The sequence below is a fragment of the Argopecten irradians genome, chromosome 3, assembly GCF_041381155.1.
Source record: "Argopecten irradians isolate NY chromosome 3, Ai_NY, whole genome shotgun sequence".
In the NCBI taxonomy this organism is placed as follows: domain Eukaryota; kingdom Metazoa; phylum Mollusca; class Bivalvia; order Pectinida; family Pectinidae; genus Argopecten; species Argopecten irradians.
This window is the reverse complement of record NC_091136.1, coordinates 39,824,932-39,841,792: the sequence shown is the minus strand read 5'-3', so window position 1 is coordinate 39,841,792 and position 16,861 is coordinate 39,824,932. Positions and strand designations below refer to the sequence as shown.

The 16,861-nt window shown below is 35.0% G+C and overlaps 1 protein-coding gene across 7 annotated transcripts in view; it reads left to right on the top strand.

The window, feature by feature from the left end:
* The window catches only part of LOC138318556 (phosphofurin acidic cluster sorting protein 2-like), a 375,127-nt gene that overhangs the window by 38,248 nt on the left and 320,018 nt on the right, over nucleotides 1-16,861 (top strand). For all 7 annotated transcript variants that reach the window (XR_011207887.1, XM_069261019.1, XM_069261015.1 and 4 more), the window contains 5 exons: nucleotides 3,042-3,146; nucleotides 7,423-7,529; nucleotides 7,901-8,055; nucleotides 11,684-11,794; nucleotides 16,221-16,323. Coding sequence is in view for 6 of the 7 variants with exons in the window: in XM_069261019.1 (XP_069117120.1) it covers nucleotides 3,042-3,146; nucleotides 7,423-7,529; nucleotides 7,901-8,055; nucleotides 11,684-11,794; nucleotides 16,221-16,323 (581 nt within the window). In the remaining variant the exon portion in view is untranslated. The remainder of the gene's footprint in view (nucleotides 1-3,041; nucleotides 3,147-7,422; nucleotides 7,530-7,900; nucleotides 8,056-11,683; nucleotides 11,795-16,220; nucleotides 16,324-16,861) is intronic.

Genomic DNA, 16,861 nt, shown 5'->3' with positions numbered 1-16,861 from the left:
CATAAATTCTATCGCTCTTATCCATAGTCCTTGCTTGTAGTGTTCAGTTTTCTCCAAAGAAAGTTCGCTATGGACCAAACTCTGTATGACTGTGGTAGTTATAATGCCAGGATTCTACACATTCTATAGTACTATACACAACTTTCTAGGAATGTATTATGTAGTAGTGATCGAGGAGAAAATGGTGTTCTAAGACCCTTTGTCATTTCTGATATTAGGTAGATTATGATATTAGACCAGATATTTACCTGCTAAGACTTAACTTACATTATCTTTGTATAGTTATACCATACTCAATGCCACTATCGTTTGCTGATGACCTCTGTGTGTTTGTTTATCACGGAACACCAACTAAACACAAAGTGTGCCATTGTAGTAAGCTTGATGTTATAAAAACCTGAAAGTTGTAGGTTTATGCTTTTAAATAGGTTGTTTTCCCTTATTTGTGAAATTCAATATGTGAAGATTGAAAGTAATAAAAAGCGTTTTGATATATATGTTTTATTTTAAATATGAAATATTTCTGTGAAAAACTGAAAGTAAGGTTTTTTTTGATTGGTTGTTAGTCTTATGTAGAATTTGTTCTATGAGTAATTGAGAGAAAGGTTTTCTGATTGGATGTTTTTTTTTCACTTCAAATTGAATACATGTATGTATGTTACTCCTAATGAACATTATAACTCTATGATAAAAACATCAGTTGTCCTGATCTTTTTATTCCTCAATCATCTGTTGTTATTGAATTATCGTCTGATGTTATGATGCATGTATGAAGGAATGACCTACATACCCAATATATAAGGAGTGGTATGCATGTCAGGTATGAAGATCACATTTCCCATATACTAACCATTGTCTGTTTTATTGCATTTGTGGCTCCAACTTCAATACAGATCCACAATTTGACATCTCCTGATAGTTCTGCATGAGATATAATTAATTTTTAACTTCAAATTCGATGATAATAAGTAAATACACTCAATCTGTACAACATAAGATGATGTTTAGACCTGAATTTTGTACTACTATGAGACACAATTAAAAAGATAATATCAGTTTCTGCGTGAATTCAATTCATTCAATTTAGTATTTACATGTACATATTTCACTCAATCTTTTCCATATAAAATCATGAAGGTGCCTTACCTATCCCAAGATATTCTGTCATTACATAAATGTCATTTAATTCTAATATATTAATCCTTACATTGACTTCAATGAATTTTCTTTAATCTGTGAAACCACTTTGAAAATAAATGAATGATCTCCCTTATGTTATAAAAGGGTAGAACATCTATGAAATAAAACATCAGGTGTTGTAGTGTAGTGGAGTCTCATCTGTGTGGAGTTATACAATTTTGATGCTGCAAGTTCCATAAAATACCTTTTATTTTTTTTTAAGTTTTCAAATTAATGTCCAGATTTTATGCAGTAAAATAAAAGCATTTTGATTCTTGTCATTGTGTAAACCTCAGAAAAGTTATTTAGATTGCATAGTTCAGTGATCTTTTGTATTTAATGATCCATGAGTGGTCATTGATTCTAGAGTTATTGACTTAAAATCAGTCATATTTTGACTTTCAATAATTTACAGAGTATTTTGAAACTTTGATTTAATTAGTATTAGAATCCGGTACTCTACTGTATGATTCATTAATATTTTTTTCCTGTGAATATCATTATATCTAAGAAAGTGAATCAAGCATTTGGATTCGGCTTTCTGTCGAGTTGAATGTATTTATATAGATATTGTCAAAATATATTGCAAAAATGTGTTGATAGGAATTGTGTCACATCATATAGAATATATACACTTCTATATACAGACTTGTAAATCAATTGTATACACATGTACATTCAAATATTTTGTAACAACTATTTAGTGACTTAATTAATGAAGTGTTAAAATTAATTCTGGGCAATTAGTACAGTATAATATGTTTTGAGTTATATAGCTTTCAATTAACATTTTATCAAAACTGATTGAATTCTTATATTTAGTCCTAGATTGAACATTGCTTCTGTAACATAATATCAGCTTTATTCATTGTTTCATATTTTCCCATTTTTTCATCTTTTATTAATACAATGGTGTTCTAATTCCTACAGTGAAAGTAAATGTGATAAAATCAACTTTTAACCTAGACACTGATAAAAATGTATTATAGTTGAACCTCATTATCTTACACCCTATTGAGGATTTCTGTAACATTACATTCCAACTATAGAGTTGCAAAAATTCTTGGATGATCGATCTTGAAAATTAATTTTGTTTAAACGCTGCTAAAAGCAAGATAATGAGGTTGAGCAATTTGTTTCATGAATTTAACATATTTTTCTTAAAGTTGATGAAATATGTGTATAAAGATTATTGATGTGTTTTGTAATTTATTATTATGATATTAGAATAATTGATGCATAGTTAAAATATAGATATTGTTTCCTCCTTATGTTCTTCGTTTTGGTGTAATTTTGAGTATACAAAACTCGCTACCTTACCATTCAAATATACACAGACCTTCATCAAAATAATTAGGCTGATGTTTTGATGTTTGCAGGTAAAAAAAACCCACCAGGCTTTGATACATATACATGTTACTACATATAGTACAACTTAATCTAGGCTTAACAGAACAAAGCTTTTGTTTTTAGTTTTGCATTTTGCATGTTTTTGTTTTGCAGCTTGGTAAGTAGTTATAGCAACAGGTTCAGTGTAATTCAATGAGGCATTTCTGTGGTATATTTTCAGCAATTGTTGTAAAGTTGACGAACATTGATTTACCTAATCGTCATAGAAATTTGTTACAAGGTTTATTACCAACAATGTCGTTTTGAAAATGGTTAAAAACATAAAACAATGTGTGAACAACTAGTAAGCGCAATGAGCCACACAAATATCTCATTGAATCATGCATATGAACCTGGCAGAATTAAACTCATATGTCTTCTATGCCAGTTATCCTCTGTCTATATTAATACCACAGCATGACGATATTGGTTATAAGCTACTGACTATATATCTATATGGTTTTCTGTTTCAGCCCAGAAAGGCCTTGTTGGATCAGTTAAGTGCTGTTCTAGGAGGTTCAGATGATCTTCTTCCAGAGAATGTTGTTCTCGTCAATACAGTCGAGTGGCAAGGACAGGTTGGTATACCCTCAATGTATCATTATACATCCTCACTGTATAATTAATATATACCCTCAATGTACCATTATACATCCTCATTGTATAATTAATATATACCCTCAATGTACCATTATACATCCTCATTGTATAATAAATATAAACCCTCAAAATGCCCAATAATATTTACCCTTAATTAATATACCCTCAATTTACCATTAATATACCCTCAATGTACCATTGATATACCCTTAAATAATATTTTCCCTCAATGTACAGTCAAACCTCGATGATTCGAACTTCGATGAATCAAATTTCTCGCTGTATCAAACTTTTTGTCTGGTCCCGAATTTCTTCACTATATAACATTACTAACTAACCCATGTATGAATCGAAGTTTTATGAATCGAAGTTCTTGATGTATCGAACTTTCATCATGGACCATTTGTTATAGAATCATAGGTAACTGACACTCGATGATTCGAATAAAAATTTACCTGTACAGATCAGGTGTTCGCCGATACCCCGAGGCATGCTGTCACACCTAACTGTCTCACGACGGCCCTTTCCCGGACAATAGGGATTATGACAGCTTGTGTTGCTTGCTTGATATCATAAAGATATTTAATATCACTAATCAGGCCGATACCCGGTGCTTTGTTTTTACAAGCTGCGTTAGTAAATCATTAGTACGGCAAAGATACAGTCAGTCGTTTTCGATGTTCGCCGCCGCCATTGGTAGCGGTTTGTAGAATTTATGGAACGGTAAATAGCGAGCGACATTATTAGTAACTCATACTCAAAACTGTTACATTGCACAACTTTGGCATAAATACTGGAGCAAGTATTTTGAAGGTGTTGTAGCGCTTTCGGTTCCTCCTGTTTAGTTTATGTTTTTACAACTTGTCTTCGTTTTTATATTCATTCCGTAATATTAACCATCGCTTAAAAGTCACCAAACGAACACTTGTACATGGGTTAGGCCTAGGCCTAGTTCACGTAAGTCTTGTTTATAATATACGTATGTATTGCTAACGATAGCAATACATGTGATTAATTGCATACTTCGTTTTTATTTTGTTTTGCTTGTGGTAAACACAATAATTATAAAGTTTACGGAACGGAGACAACATGTAACTACACAACTACCACAGTTGGTCATGGGGTAAAAAAAATTGGTCTAATTTCAACCGCAAATAATTCGAAGTCTCGATGTTTCGAAGTTTTTCTGACGGTCCCTTGAACTTCGATACATCGAGGTTTGACTGTACCATTAATTATCCTCAATTTACCATTAATATACCCTCAATGTACTTTTATTATACCTCCATGTACAATTAATAAATCCTTCATTAATATGCCCTCAATTTACCATTGATATATCTTCAATTATCTTTATATACCCTTAATTAAGATAAACCCTCAATATACCATTAATATACCCTCAATGTACCATTAATATACCCTCAATTTATCATTAATATACCATCAATGTACCGTTAATATATACGCAATTTACAATTAATATGCCCTCAATTTACCATTAATAATATCCTCAATTATCTTTATATACCCTTAATTAAGATAAACCCTTAATGTACCATTAATATACCCTCAATTTACCTTTGATATATCCTCAATGTACCATTAATATACCCTCAATGTACCATTAATATACCCTCAATGTACCATTAATATACCCTCAATGTACCATTAATATACCCTCAATTTACCATTAATATATCCTCAATGTACCATTAATATACCCTCAATGTACCATTAATATACCCTCAATGTACCATTAATATACCCTCAATGTACCATTAATATATCCTCAATGTACCATTAATATACCCTCAATGTACCATTAATATACCCTCAATTTATCATTAATATATCCTCAATGTACCATTAATATACCCTCAATTTATCATTAATATATCCTCAATGTACCATTAATATATTCTCAATATACCATTAATATACCCTCAATGTACCATTAATATACCCTCAATGTACCATTAATATATTCTCAATATACCATTAATATACCCTCAATGTACCATTAATATATCCTCAATGTACCATTAATATACCCTCAATATACCATTAATATACCCTCAATGTACCATTAATATATTCTCAATATACCATTAATATACCCTCAATGTACCATTAATATACCCTCAATGTACCATTAATATATTCTCAATATACCATTAATATACCCTCAATGTACCATTAATATACCCTCAATATACCATTAATATACCCTCAATGTACCATTAATATATTCTCAATGTACTTTTATTATACCTCCATGTACAATTAATAAATCCTTCATTAATATGCCCTCAATTTACCATTAATATATCCTCAATTATCTTTATATACCCTTAATTAAGATAAACCCTCAATATACCATTAATATACCCTCAATGTACCATTAATATACCCTCAATATACCATTAATATACCCTCAATGTACCATTAATATACCCTCAATGTACCATTAATATACCCTCAATGTACCATTAATATATCCTCAATGTACCATTAATATATCCTCAATATACCATTAATATACCCTCAATGTACCATTAATATATCCTCAATGTACCATTAATATACCCTCAATTTATCATTAATATATCCTCAATGTACCATTAATATACCCTCAATTTATCATTAATATATCCTCAATGTACCATTAATATACCCTCAATATACCATTAATATACCCTCAATTTATCATTAATATACCCTCAATGTACCATTAATATACCCTCAATGTACCATTAATATATTCTCAATTTATCATTAATATACCCTCAATGTACCATTAATATACCCTCAATGTACCATTAATATACCCTCAATGTACCATTAATATATTCTCAATTTATCATTAATATATCCTCAATGTACCATTAATATATCCTCAATATACCATTAATATACCCTCAATGTACCATTAATATACCCTCAATGTACCATTAATATACCCTCAATATACCATTAATATACCCTCAATGTACCATTAATATACCCTCAATGTACCATTAATATACCCTCAATGTACCATTAATATACCCTCAATGTACCATTAATATACCCTCAATGTACCATTAATATACCCTCAATTTATCATTAATATACCCTCAATGTACCATTAATATACCCTCAATTTATCATTAATATATCCTCAATGTACCATTAATATACCCTCAATTTATCATTAATATATCCTCAATGTACCATTAATATACCCTCAATGTACCATTAATATATCCTCAATATACCATTAATATACCCTCAATGTACCATTAATATACCCTCAATGTACCATTAATATATCCTCAATGTACCATTAATATACCCTCAATGTACCATTAATATACCCTCAATGTACCATTAATATACCCTCAATATACCATTAATATACCCTCAATGTACCATTAATATACCCTCAATATACCATTAATATACCCTCAATGTACCATTAATATATTCTCAATATACCATTAATATACCCTCAATGTACCATTAATATACCCTCAATTTACCACTAATATATCTTCAATTTACCATTAATATTTACTCTGTCTACCATTGATATTTACCTTCAATTTACACCCTCAATATACAATTAATACACTTATTATACCATTACTATACCCTTTATGTTTCATTAATATACCCTATGTATTTTTTACAATCTGATATACCCTGAATGAAAACAAGATTTTTCGTCTTGGTGAGCTTTCCATCCTTCTCCTATTATTCAGCATGTATAGTAGGACTGTTTTTATTTAGACCCATAAAACATCTGAATATGAATCCAAATATACTGGGCCCAATTTCATGAACATTCCTCGACTTAAATTCCCCCATGGGAAAGCATTACAAAATTTAAGGAAAAAATCTTAAAGTTATGGAGCCTTCCTTGAAATCTGTAATGCTTTCCTATGGAGGATTTTAAGTAAAGGGATTCCTTAAATTTAAGGAATGTTCACAAAACTGGGCCCTGTTTATAAACTGTACCTAATACTAAGATCCCTGTGCATCATGCCACATACATTTGGGGGACTCCGTCTAATTTGTCAAATTGTCCTGTTTTTGAAAAATTAATATTTAACTGTATGGTTAATCAATTGATTTTAACAGACTATTTTCCCTGATTGAGTGCTGACAAACTTACACCAGTAACACGACTATTTCGTTATTTAGTGCATGTTTAGTAACTATTGACTGTGTTTCTATCCAGTGACTACATGATCATAATTCTTGGTACAGTTGATGGTCCAGAAACTTCAGGAGAAGCAGCTCAAGGTGATCTGTACGTGTGGGGATGCTGATGTGAAGGCAGCCATGAGTTTTCTTGTAACGAAAATACAAAAATTGTAAGTATGTTTTTCAGTGACACTGCCATAACCATTGTTTAGTTGTTAAGTTTCTGGATTTATTAATGTTTTGCAGAAACCAAAAAAATTACATTTTAACAATAAGACTACATAAAGGTTCAGGTTAGCCTGATTCAACTGTTTAAATTGTGCTTACATTAATACTGATACAAAAACTGTAGTTGTCAAACAGATATTGTAATGTACCCCCCAGTATGTTAAAAATTGTAGGCATTTGCATTGTGTTGTTTTGGGAAAATCTAAGCATTTGTGTTTTAAGACAAACAAGGACAGTATAGGATAAAAGAGTTGTTAAATTTCTATATTCATTATACATTTGATTTGTGAATCTGAGTTATCTCCCTTTACAGTTGTAACAGTAACTCCAAAAGTCCACATCCGGTGAAGGTCGGCATCGCTGGGGGAGATGGTTATATCAACTCAGTACTACGACCATATGTAGAACAGTTCTCGGCCAAACCTCATGACTGGCAGAACTATGTGCGCTTTCTAGTCATACCATTTGGTAAGTAAAGTAGGGATATGTAATGTTTGATAAACCCTAAAATCTCGATAATAAGCCACAGCTTATATTCTTAAATTCCAGGCTTATTTTCAGGACCGGCTTATTTTTAAGTCTGTCTTATCTTTGAAGTCATTTATCCTGTAAGGTATGATAGGCTTACTTACCAGACTGACTTGCATTTGACACTTGTCATCAGTGTTCAAATGGAATATTCACACCAAAAGAAAATAAATATATAAAAAGTACATAGATTATTTATGATAATTAAGTTCTCCAAACATAGTGGGGAACTTAGTGTGTTTGCTCCGTTTCTTCTTCTTTTTCTTCTGGTTCTTCTTTTCCACCGCGACTTTGTCTGACCATTTTCTCAAAAACTATAAGTCGAATCACCATGAAATTTTGCGAGGTCATATTTGGTGACCTGCAGATGTGTCAACCGGTGTCATTTTTTCCGACCAGCATCCAAGATGGCCGCCACAGCCTTTCATTGTTCAAAATTGAACCGCTTATAGATATTTAACTACTGTTCCGATTTGTCTGGAATCTGTTTCAATATGTAGTTTAAATCAGATTCTAAATTTTTGAAGTGAAAAATAAAAAAATTATGAGTAAGAAAACAAATTTTGTGACTGTTTCAAATTTTCTAAAACCAGTAAGAGTTATTATTCACTGATCAGCAAGGGATCCATTTTAGGTCCAAATTCATATTCATTGTATTTTTAGGTCACCTGAGACGAAGTGACCTTTTCTAATCGCCTTTTGTCCGTCGTCGTCCGTCGTATATCCGTAAACAATTTACATTTTCGACTTCTTCTCCAAAATTGCTGAAGCAATTTCGATGAAATTTTGCACAAACCTTCTAAGGCACAAGGCCAATCAAAATTGTGAATCATATGGTCCCCCCCCCCCAGGGAGCTATGGGAGGGGCCAAAAGGGGTAAAATTGACTAAAATTTCAAAAATCTTCTTCTCCACTCACAGATGTGATGGAATGAAATACTCTTCATCGATAGAAAGGTCCTAAGGTCCTTTACAAAAATTGTGAATTATATGACCCTGAGGTCTCAGGTTTCCCCCTGGGGAGGGGGTTAAGTTTACTGTAGTTTATATAGGGAAAACACATTTTTAAGTATTATTTGATCATTTGTAATAGGAAATGAGTCAAATATTGTCAGAATTATCAGTATGAGATGGCCATTGAATCCTTTTAACCAATTTTCCATGACTGGTCAAAATTGGTCAAATAGGCTATAACTTCAAAAAATTTCTTCTGAAATTCTGGAAATGGTAGAATCACATACTCTTCATAGAGGTAAAGGTCTTGAGGTCCTTTACCAAAATTGTGAATTATATGACCCTGGGGTCTCAAGTTTCCCCCTGGGGAAGGGGTCAAGTTTACTATAGTTTATATAGGGAAAACACATTTATGAGCATTTTTTGCTCAATTTTCATAAGAAATGAGTCAAACTTGTTTGGAATTAATAGCCTATAAATATCATATCTATATTGGTCCTGGTCAACACCCTCGGGCAGAGGGGCGGGGCCAAAAGGGGCAAATAGGCTAAAACTTTAAAAATCTTCTTAAATACTGGAAATGGTAGGTAGAATCAAATACTTTTCATAGATGGACAGGTCTAAGGTGTTTTATGAAAATTGTGAATTATATGACCCCGGGGGTCTCACGTTTCCCCCTGGGGAGGGGGTTAAGTTAACTATAGTTTATATAGAGAAAACACATTTTTGAGCATTATTTAGTCATTATAATAGGAAATTAGTCAAATGTCGTCCCAATTATCCCTATGTGATGGCCATTGAATCTTATTAACAAATTTTTCATGACTGATCCCCAGAGACCTTAGGGGCGGGGCCAAAACGGGTCAAATAGGCTAATACTTCAAAAATCTTCTTCTGAAATACTGGAACTGGTAGAATCAAATACTCTACATAGATGGAAAGATCTTACAGTCCTTTACAAAAATTGTGAATTTGATAACCCTGGGGTCTCATGTTTTCCCCTGGGGAGGGGGTTAAGTTTACTTTAGTTTATTTAGAAAAAACACATTTATGAACATTATTTGCCTTTTTTTCATAGGAAATTAGTCAAACTGGGTTAGAATTATTAGCCTGAAATAGCATTTTAACATCATATCCATATTGGTCATGGCCGACCCTCAGGGGCCAGAGGGGCGGAGTCAAAAGGGGTCAAAATGGTAATTTCAAAAATCTTCTTTTTGAATTCACAGATTTGATGGAACCAGATACTCTTGATAGATTGGAAGGACTTAAGGCCCTTTACAAAAAATTGTGAATTTCATGGCCCTGGGATCTCCGATTTTCCCCTGGGGAGGGGGTCAAATTTACTATAATTTATATAGGAAAAACACATTTAGGACCATTATTTGCTTAGTTTTCATAGGAAATAAGTCAATCTGGGTTAGAATTATTAGCCTGAGATAGCATTTTAACATCATATCCATATTGGTCCTGCCCAGCCCCCAGGGGCCAGAGGGGTGGGACCAAAAGGGGTCAAAATGGATAACATTTCAAAAATCTTTCTTCTAAATTCACAGATTTGATGGAACCAAATAATCTTCATAGATTAAAAAGTCAAATTTATAAAATCACTGACTGACTTCAAGGGCCTGATGGGTCAATATATAGTGTTTATATGCATGTCTTTGTTTCATTCTGTATCTGAACTCAGGTGACCGTTAAGGCCCATGGGCCTCTTGTTAAGTTCTAGATCATATTGTTACTAGTGACATTAAACTATTTTGAGGTCATTTTCGGTGACCTGTAGATGTGCAACTTTCGCAGTCCAAGAACCAAGATGGCCGCCACGTCATGCAATTGGTCAAAATTGAACAAAAAGGAACATGGTTAAGAACACAAATCATATACAATTATAGACATTGCTGTTCCTAATATATCAGATTTAAATGATGTGACTTTTCAAAAACCGTTTTTCTTCTGCAAAATAATTTGTTTACCGGTAAAACAATGTCACGTCATCATTCAGGAGAGGTCACTCTTGTCAAGTGAGGCTCTGTGGAGATTGCGGGAACTTTATGTGACAGCACCCGTCACAATTAGATCTTGTTAATACAAATATGCATGTATACGTATTTATGCATATAATAAAGTAAGGTATTAGATGTTTAAGGTAATTTTCTTGGAAGTAATCAAGACTTACTAATTAAGTGCGGCCTATTTTCAAAACCGGCATGTTTTCAAGATACAGTTGACTGTAAAAAATCTAAGGCTTACTTTCAAGAGCGGCCTATTTTCAAATCAGGCTTATTATGGAGATTTCAGTGTATGATATCTATTTGATTGTCTGCATTATTTCACCAGGGGAAGTAACCAAATTGTATTGGATTATTTCTATTAACATAGACAGAAGCCTGTGATAGCTTTATTTCTCATAGGAGAATCTTGTGTTGTTATTGTAAGTGAAGGTACAGTAAATTTATTGTGTTTTTGGTATTTAAGGGGAGACAACTATTTAATGTTGATATATATAGTATGTTACTAAAGGAGAAAACAATGTAATGTGTATCTGGTATAGCAATGTCTTGATGATTAAGCATCAAATAAAAATATTTTTGTATGTTATTTTATCGTTACAGGTGCAAGTTGTATAGGGAAACACCTGGGAGCCTTGGATAACATGTACAGTTCTCTGTTCCTGGATTCTCTATGGAAGGACACATTTGAGAAACCAGAGATATCTAAACTAGGTAAGAAACCACAGATATCTATGACAGGAAAGAAACAAAAGATATCTAAGCTAGGTAAGAAACCAGAGATATATATGATAGGAAAGAAACCAGAGATATCTAAGCTAGGTAAGAAACCAGAGATATCTAAGCTAGGTAAGAAACCAGAGATATATATGATAGGAAAGAATCAAGAGATATCTAAGCTAGGTAAGAAACCAGAGATATCTAAGCTGGGTAAGAAACCAGAGATATCTAAGCTAGGTAAGAAACCAGGGATATCTAAGTTAGGTAAGAGACCAGAGATATCTAAGCTAGGTAAGAAACCAGAGATATATATGATAGGAAAGAAACAAGAGATATCTAAGCTAGGTAAGAAACCAGAGATATATATGATAGGAAAGAAACCAGAGATATCTAAGCTAGGTATGAAACCAGAGATATCTAAGCTAGGTAAGAAACCAGAGATATCTATGCTAGGTAAGAAACCAGAGATATCTAAGCTAGGTAAGAAACCAGAGATATCTATGTTAGGTAAGAAACCAGAGATATCTAAGCTAGGTAAGAAACCAGAGATACTAAGGTAGGTAAGAAACCACAGAGATATCTAAGCTAGGTAAGAAACCAGAGATATCTAAGCTAGGTAAGAAACCAGAGATATCTAAGCTAGGTAAGAAACCACAGATATATCTAAGCTAGGTAAGAAACCAGAGATATCTAAGCTAGGTAAGAAACCAGAGATACTAAGGTAGGTAAGAAACCACAGAGACATCTAAGCTATGTAAGAAACCAGAGATATCTACGCTTGGTAAGAAACCACTGAGATATCTAAGCTAGGTAAGAAACCACAGAGATATCTAAGCTAGTTGAACAACAAAAGTAATTTATAACCTTTAACTACAATGTAGATGGAAACCCTCTGTTTTCCCCTGTTACCATATGGTGTCCTGTAATAGTACGTAACATGGTCACCTGGTTGAATATTTTTTTCACTGTGGACTCCAACTGTCCCGAAGGGTCAGGATGACCTATAGTCATCATGTTTCGTCCGTCGTCGTCCGCCGTCCGCCGTGCGCCGTGCGCCGTCCGCCGTGCGCCGTCCGCCGTGCGTTAACTTTTCACATTTTGAACTTCTTCTCAAGTTCTACCGGTGCGATTTGGCTGAAACTTGCATGAAATGATCCTGACATGGTCCCGACAAAGTGTTGTTATTTTTCGGGTCGATCCGAAATCCAACATGGCCGCCAAAGCCGCCATCTTGAAAACACATTTTGAACTTCTTCGCAAGTTCTACTGGTGCGATTTGGCTGAAACTTGCATGAAATGATCCTGACATGGTCCCGACAAAGTGTTGTTATATTTCGGGTCGATCCGAAATCCAAGATGGCCGCCACAGCCGCCATCTTGAAAACACATTTTGAACTTCTTCTCAAGTTCTACCGGTGCGATTTGACTGAAACTTGCATGAAATGATCCTGACATGGTCCCGACAAAGTGTTGTTATTTTTCGGGTCGATCCGAAATCCAAGATGGCCGCCACAGCCGCCATCTTGAAAACACATTTTGAACTTCTTCTCAAGTTCTACCGGTGCGATTTGGCTGAAACTTGCATGAAATGATCCTGACATGGTCCCGACAAAGTGTTGTTATTTTTCGGTTCGATCCGAAATCCAAGATGGCCGCCACAGCCGCCATCTTGAAAACACATTTTGAACTTCTTCTCAAGTTCTACCGGTGCGATTTGGCTGAAACTTGCATGAAATGATCCTGACATGGTCCCGACAAAGTGTTGTTATTTTTCGGGTCGATCCGAAATCCAAGATGGCCGCCACAGCCGCCATCTTGAAAACACATTTTGAACTTCTTCTCAAGTTCTACCGGTGCGATTTGACTGAAACTTGCATGAAATGATCCTGACATGGTCCCGACAAAGTGTTGTTATTTTTCGGGTCGATCCGAAATCCAAGATGGCCGCCACAGCCGCCATGTTGAAAACACATTTTGAACTTCTTCTCAAGTTCTACCGGTGCGATTTGGCTGAAACTTGCATGAAATGATCCTGACATGGTCCCGACAAAGTGTTGTTATTTTTCGGGTCGATCCGAAATCCAAGATGGCCGCCACAGCCGCCATCTTGAAAACACATTTTGAACTTCTTCTCAAGTTCTACTGGTGCGATTTGGCTGAAACTTGCATGAAATGATCCTGACATGGTCCCGACAAAGTGTTGTTATTTTTCGGGTCGATCCATAATCCAAGATGGCCGCCACAGCCGCCATCTTGAAAACACATTTTGAACTTCTTCTCAAGTTCTACCGGTGCGATTTGACTGAAACTTGCATGAAATGATCCTGACATGGTCCTGACAAAGTGTTGTTATTTTTTAGGTTGATCCGAAACCCAAGATGGCCGCCACAGCCGCCATCTTGAAAACACATTTTGAACTTCTTCTCAAGTTCTACCGTTGTGATTTGGCTGAAGCTTGCATGAAATGATCCTGATATGGTCCTGACAAAGTGTTGTTATTTTTCGGGTTGATGCGAAATCCAAGATGGCCGCCACAGCCGCCATCTTGAAAACACATTTTGAACTTCTTCTCAAGTTCTACCGGTGCGATTTGACTGAAACTTGCATGAAATGATCCTGACATGGTCCCGACAAAGTGTTGTTATTTTTCGGGTCGATCCATAATCCAAGATGGCCGCCACAGCCGCCATCTTGAAAACACATTTTGAACTTCTTCTCAAGTTCTACCGGTGCGATTTGACTGAAACTTGCATGAAATGATCCTGACATGGTCCCAACAAAGTGTTGTTATTTTTTGGGTCGATCCGAAATCCAAGATGGCCGCCAAAGCCGCCATCTTGAAAACACATTTTGAACTTCTTCTCAAGTTCTACCGGTGCGATTTGACTGAAACTTGCATGAAATGATCCTGACATGGTCCTGACAAAGTGTTGTTATTTTTTAGGTTGATCCGAAACCCAAGATGGCCGCCACAGCCGCCATCTTGAAAACACATTTTGAACTTCTTCTCAAGTTCTACCGTTGTGATTTGGCTGAAGCTTGCATGAAATGATCCTGATATGGTCCTAACAAAGTGTTGTTATTTTTCGGGTTGATGCGAAATCCAAGATGGCCACCACAGCCGCCATCTTGAAAACACATTTTGAACTTCTTCTCAAGTTCTACCGGTGCGATTTGGCTGAAACTTGCATGAAATGATCCTGACATGGTCCCGACAAAGTGTTGTTATTTTTCGGGTCGATCCATAATCCAAGATGGCCGCCACAGCCGCCATCTTGAAAACACATTTTGAACTTCTTCTCAAGTTCTACCGGTGCGATTTGACTGAAACTTGCATGAAATGATCCTGACATGGTCCCGACAAAGTGTTGTTTATAATTTTTCGGGTCGATCCGAAATCCAAGATGGCCGCCAAAGCCGCCATCTTGAAAACACATTTTGAACTTCTTCTCAAGTTCTACCGGTGCGATTTGACTGAAACTTGCATGAAATGATCCTGACATGGTCCTGACAAAGTGTTGTTATTTTTTAGGTTGATCCGAAACCCAAGATGGCCGCCACAGCCGCCATCTTGAAAACACATTTTGAACTTCTCAAGTTCTACCGTTGCGATTTGGCTGAAACTTGCATGAAATGATCCTGACATGGTCCTGACAAAGTGTTGTTATTTTTCGGGTCGATCCGAAAATCCAAGATGGCCGCCACAGCCGCCATCTTGAAAACACATTTTGAACTTCTTCTCAAGTTCTACCGGTGCGATTTGGCTGAAACTTGCATGAAATGATCCTGACATGGTCCCGACAAAGTATTGTTACATCTCTGGTTGATCACAAATCGAAGATGGCTACCATGACACTATATTTAATTAATTTCCTATATGTTAAGGCCCTTGGGCCTCTTGTTTGAAATAAAATTTGTTGAAAGAAATTGAAAATGATCCTGACATGGTCCTGACAAAGTGACACCATATATAATTAATTTTGCTATTGCCAAGGTAGTCAGATGACCGTAACATGGTCACCTGGTCGAATATTTTTTTCACTGTGGACTCCAACTGTCCCCACCACCTTTTCCTGGCACATCCTTTAATGATCCTGGCAGCTGATAAGACATTAAACAAATCAAACCAAAGAAACCATAAAGTGATACATAAGTTATGACTTTTCAATCAAATGTAGAATGAAAAGATTAGTAGCTTAATAATTGGTATATATCTTGATAAATTATTGTTTTCATCAATACTTCCTACTTATACCAGTAACAATAGAATGAGACTATCCTAGATTATTAGATAATACTTGCATTGTGAAATATTACATTGTGCATAAAATGTACATCAGGTCTGCAAAATACATGGATTTATGAGCCAATTTTTCCTTTTGTTTTATTTATGTTTGACTTAGGATTTGTTATTTTGTAGATTCTCAGGAAATACTGAATAGAGTGTCAAAGTATTTGAGTAATGCTAATGGGCTATTACAAATCCCAATCTCCGAGGCAATGGTCATGTGTCGTGGTAAAAGGTGAGTGTCACACCATGAAGTCTGCTTTGGTAGTCATTTAAACGCTCAATCTACTCCAAGTAATTAGGCTTTGACAGATAGATAGTCTTGTGTGTGTAGACAAGGGTATTCTGAGTGTTAGCTCAGTCAGCGATAATACTGAGTCTTGTGTTAGCTCAGTCAGTGATCATATTGAGTCTTTGAGTTAGCTCAGTCAGTGATAATACTGAAACCTTGAATTAGCTCAGTCAATAATAATATTGAGCCTTGTGTTAGCTCAGTCAGTGATCATATTGAGTCTTGAGTTAGCTCAGTCAGTGATAATACTGAAGTCTTGAGTTAGCTCAGTCAGTGATAATATTGAGTCTTGAGTTAGCCTAGTCAGTGATAATATTGAGTCTTGAGTTAGCCTAGTCAGTGATAATATTGAGCCTTGAGTTAGCTAGCTCAGTCAGTAATAATATTCAGCCTTGTGTTAGCTCAGTCAGTGATGATATTGAGCCTTGAGTAAGCTCAGTCAGTGATAATATTGAAGCCTTGAGTTAGCTCAGACAGAGAT